Source organism: Tachypleus tridentatus, chromosome 6, assembly GCF_004210375.1.
Source record: "Tachypleus tridentatus isolate NWPU-2018 chromosome 6, ASM421037v1, whole genome shotgun sequence".
In the NCBI taxonomy this organism is placed as follows: domain Eukaryota; kingdom Metazoa; phylum Arthropoda; class Merostomata; order Xiphosura; family Limulidae; genus Tachypleus; species Tachypleus tridentatus.
The window spans coordinates 117,809,807-117,834,956 of NC_134830.1; the positions used below are offsets into that span (position 1 = coordinate 117,809,807).

Genomic DNA, 25,150 nt, shown 5'->3' on the forward strand with positions numbered 1-25,150 from the left:
CTGAAAGGGCAAGCATTTTTGGTGCGACAGAGATTCGAACCCGCGACCCTTAGATTATGAGTCAAGTGCCTTAACCACCTGGCTACGCCTAGCCGATTTATTTTGGAGGGTAAATTTAGTACTCTATGACTCTCAACCCATATAAAAGGTTAACATTTTAACAGTAAATGGGTTTAACAAAAATTAGTAAAATTCTGTTATGTATATCAGGGTTAAAACCAATGATCAATTACTAAATACTAAAACTATGAAAAATAAGAAACTAAGAAAAATAAAACTAAGATGCAATTCTCAAGCATACTGACTTATCACAATATTTTTTCATATCTTTCAAAATGAGTAACCATACATTATACTGATACAAATAATACAATTATTAATATTGGTTTCATGAAATCTATACAACAGAAAAAACACACAAGTTAACTTACTTTCCACATTTCTTCTGTAATCTTTATAGGAACTCTCCATGCAGCTTAACAGAGACAGATTAGAAGTAATTAGGCTGGTAAATAAACAGTCATCAAGTGTATATTACAAAGTACAGCATCCAGACACTCACATATAATTCACAACACACAATTAGAAGGCAACTTTGTAATGTTTGATCAAAAGATAAATGTATGTCCAACACGGTGGAATAAGATACACACCATATAACTTTTTTGATGTCAGTATAAGACTTCCATATCACATCCATTTTCTGCTCCGACTATCTGAGATAACTTGTGCATCCTCAATGTTTCATAAAATATTTCCCGAGGTGAGTTGTACAACCTAATTATCACCATATTTTTATGTATTTGCCCAAGTGTACTTGCACGTTATCATATGCTATCAATAGGCTATCAAAAATGTTATATAAAAAACTACCGTTTTTGTAGCGTATTTCAAAAAACAACTCATATAGAATACTTTAAATTTTCAAATCAAACCTTTTCTACATTAAAAAAAACCGATACTAATTCTGAGCTACTGGTTTGGAATTTAATTTTTCAGCTAATAATTCTCACTCAATCTGTCTCAGAGTTGTTTTTTGTTAAGCATTGAGTTATCTGTGCTCTGCTCACCAAGATTATCAAAATAAGATTTTTAGTGTTATAAACTTAACACTTAGTCACCAGAAAGGAGAAAACTTTCTAAAAGTAAGATACACTTATTTGATTAAACATGACTTAATACCTAGCTAATTTTACAAAATTTTTAATACACTTTTTTATGTTTAACTATAACTGAAAATAATATTGGTCACAAAAATCTTGAAGCTAAAAAAACAACACACACAAGAACTGAGCTAGTATGAATAAACATAATTTGAAATTTATATATCAAATGTTAATATGAGCATTCTGAAAGGCACACCACTCTTTCAAACACACTTGAGCCCAGTTTCTCAGTTTTAAAAATGTAAAAAATACATTATACAAAATAATCAGCAGGCACCTATCTAACTAAAAATAAAAAATTTATCTAAGTACATACTATCAAATATTAGTGGTGATTCAGAAAAGTACTAAAATAACTTACTGTCTTTCACATTAAACACATACAGCATTACTAACAAATGACTACAAACAATTTTACAAAAAATCACTAAAAGTTTAAAGTTTTAATGAAATGAGGAAATAACATACTAATCTGCATGAAACAGTACACAGCTCTTCCTTGAACAGCAAATGACTTGGTTAATACAGAAGTACTGTAAAAGAACTAAGAGATATGTCTAGTTCCCATCATTATTAACCTCTTCCCTACTAGGTATATCTTTGGTTTTATTTTTCTTGCAGTGGATATGCTTAATAAAATTCCACAAAACTTGAAACAAACTACGTAAACACTATTTAACTTTTAGTTTATTACATTTCTATCATTTGATACCCTTTAAACAAATAAGAACCTATGCTTTGGGATGTTTTTTGTTTTTTTTAAATATGCAAGTGAACCTTTAAAGGCAAGATTCCTCGGAGTTGTAAAGAAAGTTAACTTAAAAACACATTTTGTGCTAAGTTACACTAAATGCACGTCACAAGTGACAGAATGTTAATTATAGCATACTTCTGAGTTAAAACGTTCCCTTACAATTTGCAGCTACTTTACATATGCCAAATAAAACTAGAGCCATCATTACTTGGAAACACTTTTCAAATACAACTAGATCTCCCAGGATTTAAAAACAGTACATCTAATACCTAAACACAATAAATAAACTTTATGTTACAAGATTTTCAATAATTCTTGAAAAACATATTTTTTATAACCTGGTTTCATTTTCTACAAAAAGCTTGAAAGCTAGTTTTAATTCTAAACTATTTTCAACATGTATGTTAGATTCCTGATGTGAGAGATGGGGAAATGATGCTATTCATGTAATATTATATTGATAAAGAAAGAGATATTTTTTTTATACAAGGAGGTTAAATAAATATTTGTGTTTAAAAATATCTTTTACACCAAAATAACTTTATAAAAAACAACCAGGAAAAAAAAATTGTAATACTACTTACTCATTAAGTGTGGAACTAAAGCATAATCTACTTTAAACTGGTTTACACCACTATACTGCTGATACTTCTGGGCCATTGGCAACCTCAGAGCTTCTAGGTGTCCAAACAAGACATCATTTAGCCATTGAACATTTACAACAGGTATCCCCCACTCTCTTGCTTTCTCACACTTCTTTCCTTCCTGTCTGTAAAGTTAAAAACAAAGGACGATAAAGATATTTTATTCAATTAAAAAATAACAATTATTATGCATTAAATATTCTCATAAAATATTTATACACACTCTAGGAATCATCTCTACTGAGTAATAACAAAGCAGAGAGCAATAATACATGAAAGAAAATTTATGACCTCAGGTATATACCCAAAATATATTATTATAAGAAATAAGTTGAAACATTTAGTGCAATAATTTTGTTAATATACTCTTGAATGACCTCCACAACTAAACCTACACACAAGAGAGATGACATTATTAAATAAGTTATTGTAAATTTATCCTTATCACTTCTAAAACTTGGGGGGGAAAAGGTTATACACACCTCAGCATTTTTCAACATTTGTAAAGTTGAAGGAAGAATAAAAAAAACACTGGAATAATTATTTTACAAAAAGATTATATCCAAGACTGGCATACACCAAATGTTTCTAAATGTTCTTCCCTCCAAAAAAAAAGTGTTTCTGTCAGCAGTTTTCAATGAAAAATCACTTAGTTTTAAAGCAGGTGTAACTTACCTTTTAGTAACAAGTAAAGAGTTTAAACGAGTCATGTACCCAGTATATTTAGCACCAGTAGTAATAATCATCTGCTTCAAGATGCTTCTCTCTTCACCTTCAAAGTTTGTCACAGCAATAATCTTAACAAAATCAGAAAATTAACTTTTTAACCATATTCTGTAATATTCTTGATAATTTTATAACAAAAGAGCTAACTGAAATAAATTTTTTGCAAAGATAGAAAGCTTAAGAAAGAAATGTATGAATACTTTTTAAACTTTAATAGATTTTATATTATTTTATTTTTCAACTAAGCATTAATTTCATATCCATTCAACCCATGAGCATACTACACACACACTTCAATAAATATTCTGATTTAGTATTTCAATAATCTGTCCACAAATTTGGCACCAAATATCCATGTGAGCAAGTCCTTCAATAATAAAGTCCACACTATCTTGTCTTCACTTTCCTCAAACAAAAAAATGCATGAATCATTTTCAGTCACACAAACTACAAATTTGGATTGGATAATCAAGTTTATAGGACTCATCTTGCCAGATAGTTCTAAAAAACAAACAATTACTGTAGAACAAGAAAAAACCAACATCCAAAAAACGAAATATGAAAAAGTATATTGAAAACGATTATTACCCATTAGGAAAAAACAAACTGATACTGTAGTAGTGAAATTAAACTTATTAATTTCAAACTGAATAAAATACTTCATTCCTTTAACCTTCTGACCATGAGCATCCTTTACTATGCACGTCACAAAATGTTTATTAAGCAATGTTCCAAATTTAATTAAACTGTTTCTTGTTTAACCTATACCAATTGGTATAGTATAGCTTAAAATGTTAACATTTTAATAGTCTTAAGATCTTACCTTTAAGAATAAATATTTTAAAGAATCCTGAACTACCCCTGGTGTGAAAAATGTAACATTTGATTTGATTTTAGATATCCTCTCTTTTCCAATTTAATCACGACCCCTCTAATAACTCCAAAAATTAATGTAAATTACTACAGTACCATCAACACTCAGACAGAGCCAACAAATAGAAAATCAGACCCCTCTAGCTACATCCATCTATCACATTCTCTCTTTCATGATTTGTTAATAGTTCTCTTGTGTTTAACACTATATTATTTATAACCAATAGAAAACCAAGGTTTTCATCTATCAAATGATGTATTATGCCATTTCTGTACAGAGAACTGTCAATTTCTTCTTTTTTTTTTTGGTAGAAAATTCATTCCCATGGGAAACATATCAACTAGATTTGACAAATTGGTAATAGCTCTTACTGCACAGTCAGAAAGCCAGAACAACTGTGGTAGTTATGGGATATTATTAATTTTTTCTGTCCCTTGGTGAATTATTTAATGCATTAGTAACATTAGTATATATAAAGGAACAGTCAAGTGTCATTGCCACTCACCAGGAGGGGAAAAAAAGTCCAGGTAAGTACATTATTTCTTGTTTTTCATGTGTATTATTTATTATTATAAAAGTAATTATATTATAAAAACAGAAAATTATTCAGGTTAGTAAACATTAGATCAGGTAAAATAGATAATGATATAATAAGCTTTCATGAGGCATACACGTGGATAGCTCGGAGTAGTTTGTGGGTAATGGATTTTAATAACATAATGCGATCCCCATGTTTCTCAAGTGATTTATAAAATGACATGAATAGTATTTCTAGTTTTTGGTGGTACAAGAATAGTGGAAATTCATAGAGAAAAAATTTTTAAATAAATATTTTAATAAAGATTTGCTTGTGAATATATCAAGTAGCTTTGTTTACTAGACAAAGTTGACCAACTTCATAACCACCATCTGAAATAAATTTTTTTCTTCTTTCTACAGTAACTTAAAATAGTAACATGAAACTACATTTGCTTATCCTAAATAGTTTTAAACTTGTAACAGGATACATCTGTTCATAATCAAAACTTTACTGTTGCCCTAGGAACCATGTCTAAATTATTATTCCCACCACAAGAATTTTTAAATCAATTGGCTTATGTTACTGTATCAAATTAAATAATATATAGATTACTTGGGAGCATACCTTGTGAAAAAATATTTATTTCACCTAATCTAACCTTACCTAACTTAAAAATGTTCATAATTTCTACATATTAGTTTCTTTAATAATAAATAAATAATACATATGAAAAGCAAGAAACAAAGTTCTTACCTGGGGCATTTTTTTTGCAATGGGCTGTTGATCACACTTAATCCCACTTTTGTTTTGTACTAATGATATTATTGTACTAAATAATGCACCAAAAAAAATGGAATAATGACATGCAAGAGGCAGAAAATATAACTATTACAACTATTTAAAACAATCATTAAAAATACAGATAAGCTCACTGATGTGTTTTCCATGGAAATACAATTTGTACTGCAAGTGAAATAGAAAATTCTCCACATGGAAAACAATATTGTATAATTTGTCATTTGACAGTTAAAATCATCTTTTCTATTGGTTATTAGTAATGCAGTATTAAACATCAAAGAGAACTATTGGCAAATAACATTGAAGGTAATAAAAATTATGCTTTGCCTGAGCCACAACAATACTATTATGAGTAATTTACATTAAATTTAATAATTCTAAGAGGGGTGATAAACAAGTTAGAGAATAAGGAATAGATAGAGAGCAAATGTCACAATTCTGGCAAAATTAAGGATTTTCTTTTGAGAATTTAAAACATTAAAATCTGGCTTCTCAGCTACATTTTCATGTCAAGTTTATTTATGCACCATGATAAGAAAGTAGTTTTTATACATTTTTAATAATGCTCATTCAGAAAATTAACAAAGAAAATATCAAACCGAGACCTAACATTTAAGAAGTTAAATTTTTACACTAAAAAGCCACTCTTTTGAACCATAGCAGTTTCAAATATTTAAAATATATTACAAATCATTACAGTTATTTTTATTGATGAATAACTTGAACTGATAAACAGAATGTGACTCTGCTCAGATTTTATTGTACAAATCAATGCAAGAAAAAACTGTCCTAAAAAAATATAGACAAAACATTTTTTAAAAGTATTTTTGAAAGATCTATTTATATTTTTCTCTTTATAATTCTAATTTTAATATTCAAAAACATACCCAGTTTTTACATGGCTTTTCATCTGAGAAAGGAGAAGGAAAATGTAAAGCCTGCCAAGGAGCTCTCATCTTCTTCTGAAGTAGAACATCATTCAGCCAATAAGCAGTAACACAGCGCTTCCCTTCTCTCATTGCCTGCAAAAAATGGAAGCTTGACTTTAGAACAGGATGGTAAATCTAACGTACAGCTTAGCTAGCATCTATAATGCAACCTTTTAGTCTTATAAGGAAAGATTTATTAGTTCTGGAAAACAGTGAAAAGGAAAGAAGAAAGAAATAAGAGAGAGAGAGAGAAAAGTGATTTTAAACTATAAAATTATTCATATCATACTCATTGAAAATTAATCCTGTAAACATTAACACTGAAATTTTTACATGTTAATATTCATCCAGACTTTTGAAATTCTTGCACCAATGAATATATGATCCATTTGTTAAGAGTAAAATGATATACTAGAATACAAAAGCCATCAGTCAGTCCTTCTATTTTTTTCTCTTACGAGTCTCCTTTTCTTTAAATATTAAGTTTTCTGTCTACCACACTTACTGTCTGACTGTTACTCAACTAGTTAATGACTATTCCCTAAATCTAAAGTTAATTTGTTTGTGGTCCATCTTGTTACTCAGTTGGTCCATGTCTATTCTCTCTGAGTCTTCAGTCCATCAGTTTCATGTTATGTCTGTTATAACATCTAGTCCATAGTTACTTGTTTGAGTTTATAGCTCATCAAAATTACATGACCTTGGACCTGTGTATGCAAGTTTGATGAACTATTTACAAAAACTACATTTTCTATGATGAGCAATGGAAAAATTCAACTGTTGGTTGTTCTATTCAGGAGTAAATGTACCAAATACAAACAAATTAGTAAGAAAAGAAGTTATAATGGCCCACTAAGAGAAAAGGAACTTATAATGGTCCACTATAGTATGAAATTATGTGTCTCAAACAGTATAATTATGCTATCAACCATTGGATAGTTATTAAATGATATTTCTACACAAAATTGCAATACCCAACATTTTTTGTTTCAATAATTTCAAAATGAATATAAAATACTAATATCTGTGTTTTTAGCTAGTGTGAGCTACTTAAATTATTCAAGTTTATTTGAAATAATTTCGTCTATACACAACTAAAGACAAGATTGATTTATTTCAACAATCAAAATAAGCTGTATATATTTTTACAATTCAATTTTCGTGATTACGAATTATGTCTGTAGAACAAGAAGAAATTCTACGAGTCAACCATGAGTTCTAACAAATTCCAATAGTTACAAATGGGAAGTGCACATTAAAAAGTTATTCTACAATCTTTATTATTAGCCTCAACACCCTTTCACAATTTACCCATGAACAGTTATACGTTCTTCTGTTAAACAAAAAGTTGTGAATTCTCCATTTTACTTTTTTTTAACTCTTGACAGGAAAGGTCGAGTCACAATGATCCATGTTGATCTTTCAACTCAGCCCGTATTTCTCTCTGATTTTTTTCTGTACTAAATTTTTTGTCAGTTCTATAGCATTGAGCAGAGTGTATGTGCTGTTGTTGTTCTATTTTTTACTGTTTTTGAGTCATTCTGACCCTACCAGTTGAAAGTTAAGCTACACTGGTTTTATAAGGACACTGTTTACATTAAAAACCTACTTTTTTAAAACCATTCCACTTCTATATAGAACTTACAAAACCAATCATTAATATTAACAACCAATTACCCCTATGTGTTTGTATGTTGTAAATGTTTTACAGTTTGAATACTTTACAGATATTGATGAATTGGAGGCACTATTACGGTTTACTGAGACTTACACACACCACAGAGATGATACTTTGCACATAAAGCTCACAGACAAATAGAGAAAAACTTACTTGCTGCACAACTGAATTCCGTTGTTTCTCACAGAGAACATGTGAGCAACGACTTGAATATGAATTTTCCACTTCACCTCCATGCTGTTCAATAACCTAAAGAGAAAACTCCTTTAACAATTGGATTTCATTCTGATCTTCTTTCAAGTAATATATATTATTTTACTAGACATTCCACATAATATGCAAACTAATACATTATCTTTAACATAATTCTGTTACTTAACTGTTGTCTTCAGAAAATTCAGCAGATAAAGTGTATGATAATAACTAAATCTGTGATTTGTTTAATTAAGTACTGACCAAGTAGCTTTTACACTTCTTCCAGTTTATATTTCTTATAAGACTGTCAGTTAATCTGTCAACATTTTAATAATGCACAAAATTCAAAGTATAATTCAGGTACACAGAAAACTATGAAGTGTTTTGGAAGTTAATAAGTATTTCAAATTGATACCTCTTGTACACAGAATAACTATATTCCCATTTTCTGCCTATAAGATCTGCATGCCACTAGCCCTTATTAACTCTACCTAAGATTCACGCATTTAATATAAGCTGTGCTGATGCTTGGTAATATTAACATGTGAGAACAGCTCTCCATCAAAAGGACAATAACAAAGTATCTATCACAAAGACACTTTTGGGTTCGGAATATGTTAATGTCTAAGACAACAACTCACCTCTACATGTACAATTACATGTTGAACTTGTAGAGGGCTTGGGCAAATTTTAACTTAAATAATCACACTTCAGAAAGTGTACAAAGGGGAAGCACATGAAGTGTGACTTCTGAAAACAAGGACTCCATAGGAGCACATATTTGGGAGACTGCATCTCATTTCAACCAGATTATAATCTTCAGCCAAAGTTTTAAAGACTCCCCTTTAAATGGGCAGAATAAGACCACAACCATCTACATACTTGCACACAAGTATTAAGCAAGCCAATAAACATAGCATAGTTAGGGCTCTATCAGACCATATGCCAAAGGTGTATGTTATACTGTGCAGACATGAGAAAGGATTTGGAAAGCTTTAGAGAATGGGCAAGTAGAAGCCAATTATCCATGTAGAAATGAAGTCTCAGACCCAGTCCATCAAAGTTAAAATCTAAGGCCTTCATGGTTTGACTGAAGTCATAAGTTGCTGAGGCTGAACCATAGGGAAAAGCACAGAACTGACAAACTCAGCTATAAAGGAAAACGTGTAGAAAACATCTTGGTAGTTGGAATAAGTATGAATATTTATTATTCATAAAACAGGCAAAAACAAATCCACCAGAAAGAAAACAAATTATCTATCCAGAAAGGAGAGACAAGTCTATAACTGAAAATTAATCCCCAGTCTTTTTTAGGAACACAAAAAAGAGGCAAAAGTAACCCAGAGAAGTATAAACCTTTTCAACTGCATTTTTTGCTAAAAGATTCAACACCACATCTTTGAAACATTGATAATAAATGTGGTCCAAGGAACAAGAAAAGGAAGCAGGAAGAGGAGATAGGGGAAGAAGAGATTGTGGGTAAAAAATCTAAAGAATTAAAAAGTCCATCGGTTGGCAAAAAACTGAGATCAAAGGTTGGTGAAGTGAGACTAATAGGCACTCACTGGACCCAACCTGACATCAGGAAGTGGGAAGAAAAGGATGACCTAGAAAGGAAAAGGTAGAGGTAGACTAATCTAGTTAAAGAATTGGAATCAAAGGACAAGACTCAAAAACCAAACAAACTGCAGAAGACAAAGAAAAGCATTCCTTGGTCTCCAGTGAATCATGAGTACCATCAAAGACTTCTGGTTGAAGAAAGGGAGATTGACAAAGAACATGTGAGTAAAGAGGAGAATGGTGGATGTTAAGGAAGACTACATCCCAACCCAACCAGTCCTAGCAGGAGAGGAACCAAGTAGAGAGAGTCAGAGCAGAAGAAATAGTACAGTCTAGGGTAGAAAAGAGAAGGGAACAAACTTGTCGAGAAGACTAATGTGGTCCATAATGAAGTGCCTCAGACACAAGGTGGAGGAAAGGTAACACAAGAGGGTAGTGATAAAACTGGGTACTAGAGAGGAAAACAGGAGGCAAACGGGCTCATTCCCCAAACGGACAAAATAAATTCCAAAGACTAGAAATGGATAAGAAAAATGGCTGTAAAAGAGTCAAGAAGGCAAAGAGAAAGTTGTATGTGGGTAAGGGTGTAAAGTTGTTAGGAAGGAATAAGTGCAAATCCTAACACCAGTCAAGGATGAAATACAATGTAATTTCAAGAATTAGTTTCATTAAGTAAAGAACAGAAAGAATCAAGAGACACAGTGAACCCAGAGGACAAACAGAGAAGGGACATCAGCTGAAAGGATGGGAGAATAAAGAATACACAAGAGGATCCCAACATAGTGTATGGTAGACGTAACATTCTGAACAGTTAATGGGCCTCCAGAAATTATATTAGAAATAGGTCCTGGGGTTTATAACTTCACTACTTTCACAGTACAAACTAGACGTCACTTCCATTTGACAACTCACTAAAATATTCAATGTTTTTGACACAAAGACTAGGGTAAAATGAAATGTAAGTTTTTTAAACAAATGCAAAATACAAAAAACTGAAAGGAGACTGAAAATTCAATACATCTGTTCAAGGCAACATTCAGGTTGTGTTGCATTAAATGCACATTTCAGATGAGAGTTAGCTCAAGGCTATTGAAATGCAAGTCTCATAAACAGATGTGCGAGGTACTGTTTGAAATTCAGCTCTATATGAAAAGTTTTTATATGTAACCTAGATTCCTTACAGTGACAGTTTATATCAACATGTTGATGAGTGAAATACTTTCAACTTTTAGGCATATTAAGACACAAATCTACCATTTGTTATCACTGAAATTTTTGTCACTATTTATAATCTAAACTCTCACCTTGCTCCAGGTGAACAGTTTGTCTTCCTCTATGGAACGATCATAATCTTCAATGCAGAAGACACAACCTAAGAGAGAAAGGTCTCCTGGAACTACGATATAAAGGAATCATATGTAAATTTTCATCTCAAAATGAATGAACTGTAAGAAAAACAAGTCCAATATATACTAAAATGTAACATAATTAAATCTGAGCTCAATCACTAATACTCTAATCTTGCTATACAAAAAATAACAACATATTGCTATATCTAGAGTGATTGATCAGACAATAATAGGAATAGGTCAGAAATGTTAACTTGCTATCTCTGTGCAAGCTATGAAGTTTATTATTATTTTTTTAACTTAATAATCTGACAATCTAGTGAAAACCAATGAGCTGAAATGAAATTTACAATGGTGCTTAGACAAATACCATAGTAATGCTAATATTAAGTTAGCAGTTCCAAAAGTAGTATCAAAACTGTTACTAAAAACATGTAAATACACACTCACACACACATTTTGCTCAACAATGTGAGCTCTGCTATAAAAATTGTAGATGATGCCAGTTTTCATAAAACTTTCTTTATACTCTAGACAAACAATGCCACCTGTCAAAGAATTAGTTTAAATACCAGCTTATGCTACTAATATCACCCCATAAAAGAAATAAACACCATTATTTCTTATTGAACTTCATATATAGATAGGCATTTAAATCAATTTCACAAAAATGATGAATTATTAAAATACATCACAATTAGCAATTTTGATAAGACATTTTTTTATCATTTCAACCATCTAAATAATCCAAATATTACCATCATGACATCCTTCTTTTTTTTTTTTATCAATTCAAGTTGATTTAGCTTAACTGAATATAACAGAGAAACTAAAATAAGAGTTCCTGATTATTACTGTTTTTGATAATTCTTAATAATGGAAATATTGCCATTATGATTTGTCATTATTATCATTTTTAGAATTATAAGTTGTTCAGTTGGTATGGCCCAATGATTATAGGGTTTTCCTCAAGAACCTGTGTCTTTGGTTCAGCTCCTGTTATCATCAAACACATCCCTACTACTCCCAGCTGAAGGAACATTATATTTTTTAAGCCACAGTAAAGCTATTAAGTCTATTTGATGCTGTTCATAATTTTGAAATGCTGACCAAAAAGGGTGCAACAAACTATCATATATCCCCTTAATGTGTCCTGTTAATTTTTTTTTTTTTTATTCTGCTTCTGCCACAAGTATCTTGGAGAATTATTGTAGAGATGTGGACAAAATGGCCAAAACAAATATTTAAAATGTGAACTGACCTTGGACTAGTGGGTCATGTCCATAAAATGTTACTTCTCTTGAAGCTACTGCTGCTGAACCAGCACCTGGGAATGAAACCCCTCCTACTGTAGCTTGTGGAGATATAATCCGTTGACCATTTTTTCCATCTGTTGATGCCTAAAATGCAATACATAAGATATTCCAAATGTTTATACTAATTCTATATATATTTTTACACATAATAATAAGGTTTTATATACCTCTTCTAACTTGTGTAAAGGATGAAACCATTCACTTCCAGGAGTTTAATCCTCTTCCAAGCTAAATAGGCTTTAAAAAAGCTAAGACTAAAGTACAAACTTAAATGTATGTTTCATGTGACCCTAAATGTCAAACAGTTTAAAGAATGAATATATACTTAAAAATGTATAACAAGACATAACTTAGATGTATGTTTCATGTGACCCTAAATGTTAAACAGTTTAAAGAATGAATATATACTTAAAAATGTATAACATGACATACATTATCAAAAAACAGCACATTATGTACATTTCCATTAGTACCAATCATAAGGACAATCTAGTTTTGCATGAAATTCTTCTTATCAATTTTAAATTATGGTAAATATCATATACAAAACACTTTCAGAGATTATACTTATATATTAATGTGCTTTTTTAGGCATGTGAATGTAATATTTTTAGAACTACAAACTAAAGAACAAGGTTTAAAAATTGGTAAGGTTGTCATAATGACTTTAAAAAGGGAGAGAAACAAACTTTCTTTAAAAACAAAACTTAGCCTAAAATCACAAACTTACAAGCAAAAAGTATTTTCTTTCCACATAAAGATAGAAATACTGAAATGTGTTAATACTTAGATGTTCAACATGGTCACATGATGTCCAATTAACACGCTTAATAAAAATGTTAAGGGCACAACAATTTTTGAAAATTCAATATATACATATGTAAACACACAGTCTCATACATTAATTTTTACATGACCATATACATATATCCATGTTTACTGAATGTCAGTTCTGAATGGAAATATCAGATAAAAAAGATATTAATTTATTAGCAAAAACAACTTACAGAAGGCTGTTGGACAGCAGGAGTTTGGATCTGTGAAATCTTGCTTGAAATCTGTCCATCTTCAGTTCCATCTGCTCCCTTTACACTCCCTAGAAGTCTGTTGTTCAGTAGGTTAGCCAATGCTGTTTTAGTCTTTGGCTTAACTTGAGCAACAGATTGACCAGTTGTCATTTGTGGTGGCGTTTGTATACCCTGTTGAATACCTCCTGATGTATGTACTAAAGACTGTTGACAGGGAACTGTGGTAATGTTAGGCTGGGAGCCAGGACTCAGGGACACTTGACTAGTGGCACCACCTGGGTACTCTGGAGGGGGCCGAGAAATTAGTTGCACTTGTCCCAACGGTTTTTGCACTTGTTGCTGTTTCTGCTGCTGTAGAAGCTTTTGTCGCCGTTGGAGTTCACGCTGTTGCCACTGTAGTATTTGCTGTTGCAGCTGTGTGTTTTGTTCTTGTGATGATGTCTGTTGTTGCTGGGGCCATACAGGAGTTTGCTGACTCTGAGTTAGGTCTGAATCAAGTTGGGCCTGTCGTTGTTGCCACAAAATTTTTCGCTGTAATGCATGTTCCTGGGAGTCCTCCTTTGGTGTGGAAGGAGCCCAGCGCACAACATGTTGGGTCTGTTGTTGCAGAAGCTCTCTTGGCTGGATCTGTTGTTGCTGTTGTTGAAAGGGCATTCTCTGCTCAGGATTCAGTTGCTGGGGTGACTGTGGAGGAAACTGTAGTCTAGGCTGGCCAGTCAATTGGTTGTGTTCACCGAAAGGATACTGAGGAGGGGGCTTTAGTGCAACTTGAGGCTGGCCAGTCAATACAGGAGGCTGTGTTGTGGAAGTATTCATGCTCTGTTGTCGCTGTTGCAGCAACGTGTTTGGTCCAGGTGCATGGGTGGCCTGACTAGTCTGAACAACTTGCTGCTGCTGCTGTTGAAAAAATGTTTGTTGTTGTTGTTGATACAGCTGTTGCCTCAACTGTGGTGACTGTTGTATGAGTTGGGGTTGCTGAGATAAATGTTGCACGGGTGGCTGACCATGAGTGGCTGGCTGATGATGTTGCTGTTGTTGTTGAATTAACTGATGTCGTTGAGGCAGGTGATGCACCGGGGGCTGGTTTGCCGTTTGGTGCTGCTGTTGTACCATTGGAGGTCGCTGCTGCAGAAGCTGTGCTGGCGATTGTCCGGGCGTGGTTTGTTGTTGGAACTGTAGAGTCTTTTGTCTAGGAAGGTTTTGTAGTTGATACTGTTGCTGTTGACCAGGAAGCTGCTGTTGTTGCATCTGGTCTTGAAGCTGCCGTAATCTAAGTAACTGTTGTGTCAAGTGTTGGGACTGCTGTGGCTGTTGAGGCTTTTGTACAAATTGCATTCCTAACTGTTGCTGCTGCTGTTGGCTTTGTTGTTGGTGCCACTGTAACCTCTGTTGAACAAATTGCTGTTGCTTTTGTTGGATCTGCTTTTGCAACTGCTGTTGTTGCAACAGATGTCTAGGAATCTGTTGCTGTTGTCGTAAAAGCTTTATTTTTTGCTGTATCTGCTGAGAGGACAGTTGACTCTGTTGCTGATCCAGTGCTTGCAGTTGTTGTTGAATATGAGGCTGTTGCTGCTGGAGAAACTGCTGCATCTGTTGCTGCTGAGGCGATGGAGTATCAGCATTAGTTGCTGACAGTTGAGACTGTGTAACTTCATATTGGTATGGAAGTGTCACTAGTTTCACCTGATCTTGAGACTCTCCGATATCTATAGCTGCTTTAGTTTCTCTTATGCTAGGAATGCTCACAATTCTTGGTGCAAAATGTGAATTGGGAGGATTCTGGTTCTGAAGTGTAAGAGTCATCTCTGCCTCACTAACTAGGTTGGTTCGTGTTGTCGTTACTTCAGAGATGTGCTCTGATGAAGATATGACAGGAAGTTTTGGCTGCTCTGGTTCTGGTAGAATTAAAAGACGTGGATGATATAGGTCTTCATCACAAACCATCTTGTTCTTGACAGAATCAACTACCCAGTCTGGTGTCACTATTTTTATTTGCTCGTGCGTTTGTAAGGCTCTTTCATACTTTGCCTGTTTGAAAATAAATCAGGCTTTAAACACATATATAAATATGCATATCAGTAGCTCCCCATATACAAAATGTTCACTTTATTTCCAATAAAGATCTTAAAAGACAAAGCATAAGGTGAAATTAATACATTCAAAAGCAATTTTACAAGATTAGTATTACAAATTCATTAAAATTAATAGTTACTCAAAACCACGTCACAACGTGCACGTACACTGTGAAGTATTAATAACAATGCATTAAGTCACTGTTTCTAAAACCACAAAAACAATAAATTTTTCCTTAGAGCACTGAAAAATAAGTTGCATGATAAATCTCTAACGTTAATACATTAATGTTTTCTAAAAGTTAAAATATTATACTCCCGAATCTATTAATGGGTCAGAACGTTACCAGTAAACCAAAGTATGCTCTATCACTGAATATTTAAAACCTAGAATGCCCATTGATAACTTTGTTCAAGGGAAGATCTAACTGTAGCTCATTATTTATTGAATAAAATAAAAAATAAAACAATTTTCACTTAAAAGTTTGGTTCAAATGCAGCCAAAACAATGTATAATTAAATGAAACTCTGAAAGTAGAAAAATCCATACACAAATATATGCATTCTTATTTAATACTTCAAATTAATTTACATTTCCATCCTATAGATGCACATATTCATTTAAAATAACTATGTTACAGAATGCTGGAGACATAAGAAATAATTTAAGCCTAAAATATTTTATAGAACTGAGATTGAACTTTATGTAAACCTGTAACTTACATTTTACCCAACTAAAAGAGGAATTGGATTGAAAACTGGCAAATAGCATTTGATAAACTATTTTTATAATCTTCAATTTTGTTCGAGTACAGAGCTATCAAGCAGAAAATCAGATGTCCTAACACATTCTCTCTTTCAAGATGTTTTTTTTTCCTTATGTTTAATTATATATCATATATGACTGATAGAAAGTCATGGTTTTCACTTATCAAATGGCATATTGTGTAACATCATGTTCTGAACAGATAACAATCAATTTGAATCAGAGTACAAGCATCGTTCCAGTAAGAAACTTAACGATTAGCTTGGATTAAGTTGTAACAGCTCTTGTTGTACAGTTAGAAAGCCAGAAAAATTGTGAGAATTAGAGGAAATTCTCTGCTTTTTGCATGTTATTAATCTGTGTTCTTTAGTGCATTATTTAATTAATTAAGTTATTTAGTGCATTACTGTCATTAGTATAAAAAAAAGTAGGCTTAACTCTCAACAACAAGGAATTGATCTGTATAACTAACAGTGCAACCTCTTTGTAATCATTTAAAGTCTTTTTAGATTTAATATTTCTACCTTTCAATATAGTGCTTACATCTTCACAAAATTTGGCTTATTTTACTTAATAAGTCTTTAACATACAAAAAGTTGAAATAAGTTTTTGTGTGCAGTATTTTTAATAGAATAACATAAAGATTTGTCCAATAATATATTGAGTATTTGTTTTGAATAGTCCGTGCACAAAGTAATTTTCATGTTAAAATTAAAAATATTTTTTCTTATCTCAAACTTTCTTAGTGTAATTCCTAAGACCCCTAAATCCATTTGAAACTTTTCAGTAGAACTTAATGGTTTATGTTTTATTTTCTCTAACTTATCTCAAAACATGTGCAGTCAATGTGACCAACCTTGTAAACACCATTAAAAAAAATAGAAATAAATTAAAATAACCCTTTATTCTTTTTACAATGACTTCATATTGTAATATGAAACATTTGTTCACCATACTTAGCTCTAAATTCATAAAAGTATACATATATTTATAATTAAATTGTATTGCTCTTTTAAACATGATTAACTGCTGTCAACTTATAAGTTGTAAATCAGTCGAGGAAGTGCAGCTCACATTAAGCAGGTATAAGTTGGTATGAGCAGGTTGCACAGTTGCCTTATGAAACATTTTTATATTATTTATTTTACTTAATCTTAACTAACCTAAAAATATCCTAATTTTTATATCTTAAGTGCTTTTATAAATATATATAAAGAATAAACACAAAAAACAAGAAAATTATTAAATCTTTTGTTTTCTTATTCTCGGTTGTCAAAGAGAGTTGACCCTATGTGTACTAATCACAGTACTGCAATTATTCATTTTTATTTTATTAAGTAATGCTCCAAACAGGATAGACTAATAACACATCCCATTACCTCTAAAAAATCTTCTGGTTTCCTAACTATACAACAATAGCTGTTACAAATTCATCCAAGCTGGTCATTAACTTTCACATGAGAATAAGGTTCTTACTCTGAGCAAAACTGACATTTAACCAATCAGAACGTTATACAATAAGTCATTTGATAGATGAAACCCATGACTTTCTATTAGTTATATGTAATGTATAATTAAGAGTGAACTATTAACAAATTATGAAAACACATGTGGCAGGAGGTCTGATTTTCTATTTGATAGACCTGTAACCAAACAAAGTTGAAGATTATAACAAATGTGCTTTATCTGACCAGTGACAATTTTATACAGAATAATTTAACTCTGTACCTTTTAGAAGGGCGGTGGATAAAATAGGGATGATGACATGCTAAGAGAAAATGTGTCACGTGTCACATCAAGGAAAATTTAGGAGTTTTTTACAATACTGCCTTGTAGAATTAAGAACTTATATACCACTAAAATATGGATTAGTAGCTAATTTTTTATGCTATTATAATTAGTATAACATACAAAAAGTAGTTTAATAACATTTTGAATGCAAGACATTACAACTTTGTTTCACGTGCAGTAAAAAAATACCTCAGTGGATAGTCACATGTCCTCAAGAAACAACAGTAAGAAAAAAAGAAAATTGGGTGAAAACTTTATATTTTGTTCTTCATGTTTATTCTTCATTTATTATTACAAAAGAACCTAAAATGTAAAAACAGATATCTTCTCAGGTTAAACTCAGTAAAATAATAATAAAAATATTTCACCAAGCATGCACACTTGGAGTTTTGATTAGACTGTGGGTAACGTAATTCAATAGAATAACATGAATTGTACATTGCCCAGATGAGTTACAACTTATAATGGCATGAATGTAAGTTGGATAAGGTTTAAAGAGCAATAAAACAATAAATTTTAATTATAAATGGATATATTTTGTTACAAGTTTAAGGCTACTTAGATAAATTAATGTAGTTTTATGTTAAAATATGAGGTCATTCTGGAATAAAAAAAAGTAATTTAATTTTTTTTAATATAGTGCTTACAATGTTGGTCAAATTGACCAGTCTCATCTTTAGTCATGGTAGAGAAAATAATAGATAAATTAAAAAGTTTTACTAAGTTTGAAATGCACTTAGGAAGTTTAAGAGATCACATAAAGGAAATTTGAGATTTTAGAGATGAGGAACAGTATTTTAATATTAAAAAGAAAATTACGTTGCATACAAGCTATTTGAAACAAATGTTCCATATATAAGTGGTCAAATCTTTATTTCAGTACATTAAAAATATTTCACTAAGAAAAAATATTTTTCGTATGTGAAAGACTTAGAATGTTAACTGAAAGACTACCAAAGTTTATAAAGATATACACAACATATTGAGTTAGTAGTATTAAATCTATAAAGACTTTAAATAAGTACAAAGAGGTCACATGGTCTGTTAAATTGACATAGCCTGTGATGAAATAGTTACCTTATATGCATTATTATTATTTTGTACATTCGGAAAAAGTAGTACATTTTTCAAAGTGTCAATTACATCACAAGGAAATAAGTACGATTATTATTGTTAATGTGTTGACTGATTAAACCAATCAGTTTTCACACAACTATTTATTTTTTAAACCACTGTCATTCCACATTAACACATACTCACTCCCTCAGGTTTAGCAGCAATAAGATGAGTGCAATTCTTTGTCAGGTCCAGCTGAAAATTACCTCCATAGAAAGTGATCATGGCCCATACTGCTTTGGTGTCACTCTCTGACATCTAATCAATCAGAAAAAACACCCATCAGCACCTTGTACCACAAACTGTAGGTCTTGATGATGATGTTAATATTACCAAGTTTAATACGATATATCTAGAACACTTAGAAAATTCAGAGAAGGTGAAAGATAATGTTTTAGCCCATTTGAAACTAAATGATAGAGAAATACACGAAACACAGAGTTGTTTCAAGAGTGCTTATAGAGTAGACTAAATTGAAAGATATTCAAAGTGACAGGAAGAAAGTTTTCAAAAATAGTTAGTCCTAGATTGTTAGGTTTGCATACCAGTTGTAACATAGTTATACAACAGTGTATGAAAATTTATGTGTTCAAGATTCAAACTGCAGAAAAATTAAGAGAAAATAATCTGATTTGTTGTTGTTTAAGTGAACTGGCCTTTGAATTACTTTCACCAGGCAATTAAAAACAACCCACCAAACAGATAAAAATACAAAACAATGCAATCACATACTAAAATGATCGTGGTTTTTGTAATCGTTATGAGAAATACATGCCATAGGTTAAGATAAAATGAAGCAGTCTCACTAAAGAGAAAAGAAAGTAATAACTGAATTAATATCTTCATTCAAATGTAGTTGTTTATTAAATGTACCAAAGATTTCACAATTTGATGCATTTACAAGTAAGCAGGTGAAAATGTTTACGACTAACAATCTTAGTAGATTAAAAATCACTTTTAACAAAAGGAGAGAAGCACAGCAATATTTAGTTACAAAGCAAAATAAAATAATTTTTCAAACTTTAGAACCAAGTAAAAGGAAAAAAAATATTTAAATAACAAGCTTGTTTTATTCTCACCAAATTACCATTAAATCCTCTGTCCATCATACCTCAGATATTTGCATCAATGGCATATTAAGGATATCAACATGAAAAGTACCTCATGCCAAATATGGGTTAAAGGGCAAAGTCAAGAGATGCCAAAGTTCACGCTACCATTAAACACATACAGTCATGTGAAAAAGTTAAGACACCCTATGAAAGCCTGTGTAGTTTTGTAACATTTTTGGACATATAGATATTTAATCTCAATTTTAACAATACTGAGAGACTATAGGAATATAACTAAACAATTAAACCTGAAGAAAAGACTTTTCAAGATCTTCTGTAAATGTAATTATACAAAAATGCATATTTTAACTGAGGAAAAAGTTAGGACACCCCCACATTTATTCCCACTTAAAATGGCTCAACTCACACACATGTGTATCACACCAGGTGCACATGATTAGAAGATCGTTACTCAGAATTGTGAATAAGGCTTGTCCTATTTAAACCTCAGACATTTAGTTTGGTGTGCTCCTGACTGTTGAAGTGAGAGTAAGCACCATGGTGAGAGCAAAAGAGCTGTTTGAGGACTTCAGAAAGAAAATTGTAGCAGCTTATGAGTCTGAGTAAGGGATTTAAAAAGATCCCAAAATATTTTGAAATCAGCCATTCCACTGTCCGGAAAATAGTCAACAAGTGGAGGGCTTTCAAAGCAACTGCCAACGTGCTCAGGTCTGGTCGTCCAAGCAAGTTCACCCCGAGAGCAGACCGCAAGAAGCTAAAAGAGGTCTCCAAAACCCTAACATGTTATCACAGGACCTACAGCAGGCTCTGGCTACTGTTGATGTGAAAGTGCATACCTCTACAATTAGAAAGAGACTGCACAAGTTTAACTTGTATGGGAGGTGTGCAAGGAGAAAATCTTTGCTCTCTAAGAAAAACATCAAGGCCAGACTGAAGTTTAACAGAGAGAATGTAGACAAAGACCAGGACTCCTGGAATAACGTTCTTTGAACAGATGAGTTCAAAAGTGAATTATTTGGACACCAGAACAAAAGACATGTTTGGCGTAAACCAAATACAACATTCCAGGAAAAAAACCTCATACCAACTGTGAAGCATGGAGGTGGAAGTGTCATGGTTTGGGGCTGATTTGCTGCAGCAGGAACTGGACAACTCACAATCATAGAATCCACCATGAGTATCAGAGGGTGCTTGAGGATCATGTGAGACCATCTGTATGAAAATTAAAGCTGAAGCAGAACTGGACCCTGCAACATAACAATGACCCAAAACATACCAGTAAATCCACCAAGAACTGGCTGAAAACTAAGAAATGGAGAGTCCGGGAATAGCCGAGTCAAAGCCCAGATCTTAATCCCATTGAGATGCTGTAGAGTGACTTGAAATGGGCTGTACATGTAAGAAACCCCTCAAACATCACACAGCTGAAAGAATTCTGCATTGAGGAGTGGGGCAAACTTTCTTCAGACCGATGTCAGAGACTGGTAGATGGCTACAAGAAGTGTCTCACTGCAGTTATTTCAGCCAAAGGGGGTAACACTAACTATTTGTGGGTAGGGTGTCCTAACTTTTTTCTCAGTTAGAACATGCATTTTTTAGAATTACATTTATAGAAGATCTTGAAAAGTCTTTTCTTCTGTTTTAATTGTTTAGTTATATTCCTATAATCTCTCAGTATTGTTGAAAGTGAGATTAAATATCTATATATCCAAAAATGTTACACAAATACACAGGCTTTCATAGGGTGTCCTAACTTCTTCACATGACTGTACACTGATACAATTTCAACCATAGCAGTAAACATGAGGCGTGCTCAGCTTTTTTGATTTTTACTCAAAGATGTACAAGGATAACCTACTCTGGTCAACATAACTTTTGAAAAGATAGCTTAGATGGAAAACAGCTAGTCAACAACTTTCTCATTTCTTCGGATACTTTTGTTAGACCAACTAGGAATATTTGATCACCACTCTTAAAATGCATCAATGACTGCAACTTTCATGGATAATTCCTAGCAGTTACAGGGGAATGAACAGCAGAACCTAAGTGTCACAGTTTGGTACACGAATTGGTAGACCATGTTTGTTCCAACATGTTTTGTAGAGTAGCTACAGCAATATATAACATGTTAATTTTTAATATCTGAGTTGCTGCACACTTCTTTCAAGATTTTTAACAAACCTTACAATTAATTTTTTTTTTGGCTTCAAATATGTAGTTTTCTTGTTATAGTCACGATTTTGTGCTTTGATATAAACTTGCTCTGAAGTCAGCAAACGACATCTAGATATTTCCACAGTAGCTAAAAAGTTGCCTTCCTTACCCACCACAAGAAAAGTATACAAAGAAAATAAAATGTTTAAAAAGTAAATATTATTTTAGTGTCAGTGTTACTATTATTTTTAACTAAATAGGAACTTCTATACAAGCTTTTTATTTCATAACTGAAGTAAACAAAAACTGTAATCTTTATTATTACAGAAACATCTTGAGCAAGTAAAATCAGAAAACTACATATATTATTATATGCATAGATTGTGTGTTTGTAGTCTTTCTCATAATCCAAGCAAAGAGTCAATTTGTTAGTAATCTGTAGTGTTTAATACAAAACCCTTACACTTCACTACAGATGGATGGTTAGTGGTATTAGAAAAAAGAAAGGTTTATAATACTATATGAAACAATAAAGTTATTACAAAGAAAATGAAGAAGCTCCAGAAATTCTAGATCCATGCCTACTTGTACAATATTAAAAACACAGCAATTAAGTTCTAGTAATAATAATAATAAAAAAAAAACAGGTTGGGAATGGGGTCCTTGGATGTCTGTTCTCTTTTTCCCCAAGATCCACACCTGCCTATGCAATATTAAAGAATACGTTTACTCAGTTATAAGTTAGAATTATAATACAACGTAGAAAAATAATAAATTTACACACTATCTAACCCTTACATAGTGAGGAATGGTGGAGGGTGCTATCAATCAGCTGCTTTCTCTCTAGTCAGCTGTTCAAAATTAGTGGGATTGTCAGTCTTAGTAGCTTTGCAAAAACAAAGATAGGGTAAGAAAGTTTAGTTTAGCAATCATATCTGAAACCTCCCCAAAAATCTGAAGTTTTGTACTAAACAGAAACCAACACAATATTTTGATTACTATGGTTAAAATAATTGAAAACAGTAATTTACTGAAAACTCTATTTTAATTATTTTATAATTTTTGTTGCAATTGATTGAGTCATAATTTTAATTAACTGACTGTTGGAATAATTTAAATAATAATAATTGAAACAAATAATTTCAATTAGTTGATTACTTACATGATATTAATTGATTAACCATAATTACAATTATCAACCAGTTTATGAGACATTACTCAATATAGTAACTACTCTTAAGTAACTTATTAGTTGACTCAGCTATGTTCATCACTAGTAAGTATTTCTGATAAACTGAAACTAGTGCAGTAGTGAAACAAAGAATAGACATGATTTATATTTTTTGTAATATAAGTCAACTTAATCTTTAAACAAAAGTTTATCACATACAAACCTGGCTTGGACAAGCAACAATTGAAGAGAACATTTGTGTCCTTGTAGGTGAAAATCCACTGATACTACAAATGTCAAGAACGTATTTAACCAATAAGAAATGAAACTAACAAAAACATACACACTCACGAATGAAGGTAAGCCAACATTAACCCTATCACTAAGGGTTTTACTTTAAATACTCCATATTTATTCTCTTCAATTAAATGTAACTTGTACTCTAGTCATGCTTGTGATTTAAAAGGAATATCTAAGTCTCTCACTACGGGTTCATTACAAATATGATGACTTGCTCTTTGACCATAGGAAAAACCCTAAATCCCAAGCATTACTAGAGTACAAGTTACATTTAATGGAAGAGAATAAATACTCCACATCTGATCAGTATGTAATAAAATGAATTCAAGAACATTTAATCCATCATTAAATTAAAAGTGACAATAAGGAAGGAGTCCAGTTTCAGAAGTATACATGTATACACATGCTCATCTGCCTACAAATACACACACACACATTTTTGACATATATCCATCATAAAAAGATGATTTATTCTCTACATATAATCTTGAAACAAGTTCCAAGTTCTAATGCTTTTAATAATCAACCTACCTTCTTATTTTTTTCTTGGATAAAAACTAAAATTGACTAATTATATCAAATCCACATACAAAAAGGATACGGTAGCAAAGTGCCACACTTTGCTGACATCTTTACCCACTGGTTCTGCAACAAATAGGTAAAATATTATATATTTTCTATTTTACAGACATATGAACAACATGGAATTTGTTTAATGTGTCAGCATTACGTAAGCATTAATATACCATTGTGGCAACAGATCCATAATAATATAATCTCATTGGTCATTAACTTGAAAAATGTATGGAAAACAGGATGGAACTTCAAAATAAACTAATCATATCAGAAGCAGAAAAAATAAGAAACATGTAGAGAAACTAAATGAATTGATAAGAAGAGAGCTAGCTTATTCAGGCAATCTCAAAACAAGTTAAAATATTAAATAAAAAAAAAACTGAACCTTACCACTAAATAATACTGCAGAAAATCTACATCTAAGAACATAGGCACTTTCTTAACCATTTTAGAATTGCATGTTTATTGTACTAAGAAAATATTACTGGAATCCAAATTTAAATATATTCTGCAAGAGCATTTTATTCATATTATTACCAATAATTAGCATGGCTCTAAAATGAGAAATTTGATGGGTTTTATTTAAAAAATACT

General features: G+C 31.9%; 1 protein-coding gene across 5 annotated transcripts in view; it reads right to left on the bottom strand.

The window, feature by feature from the left end:
• LOC143253408 (PAX-interacting protein 1-like) overlaps positions 1–25,150 on the bottom strand; it is a 50,319-nt gene that overhangs the window by 7,446 nt on the left and 17,723 nt on the right. For 2 of the 5 annotated variants that reach the window (XM_076507246.1, XM_076507249.1), the window contains 11 exons: positions 24,582–24,625; positions 23,904–23,967; positions 19,427–19,540; positions 13,517–15,565; positions 12,455–12,593; positions 11,149–11,240; positions 8,243–8,338; positions 6,370–6,504; positions 3,240–3,361; positions 2,505–2,689; positions 432–475 (listed from right to left, as the gene is read on the bottom strand). In XM_076507246.1, the coding sequence (XP_076363361.1) occupies positions 432–475; positions 2,505–2,689; positions 3,240–3,361; positions 6,370–6,504; positions 8,243–8,338; positions 11,149–11,240; positions 12,455–12,593; positions 13,517–15,565; positions 19,427–19,540; positions 23,904–23,967; positions 24,582–24,625 (3,084 nt within the window). Of the gene's footprint in view, positions 1–431; positions 476–2,504; positions 2,690–3,239; positions 3,362–6,369; positions 6,505–8,242; positions 8,339–11,148; positions 11,241–12,454; positions 12,594–13,516; positions 15,566–19,426; positions 19,541–23,307; positions 23,347–23,903; positions 23,968–24,581; positions 24,626–25,150 lie in introns of those variants that run through there. The other 3 variants (XM_076507247.1, XM_076507251.1, XM_076507250.1) reach the window with 3 other exon arrangements.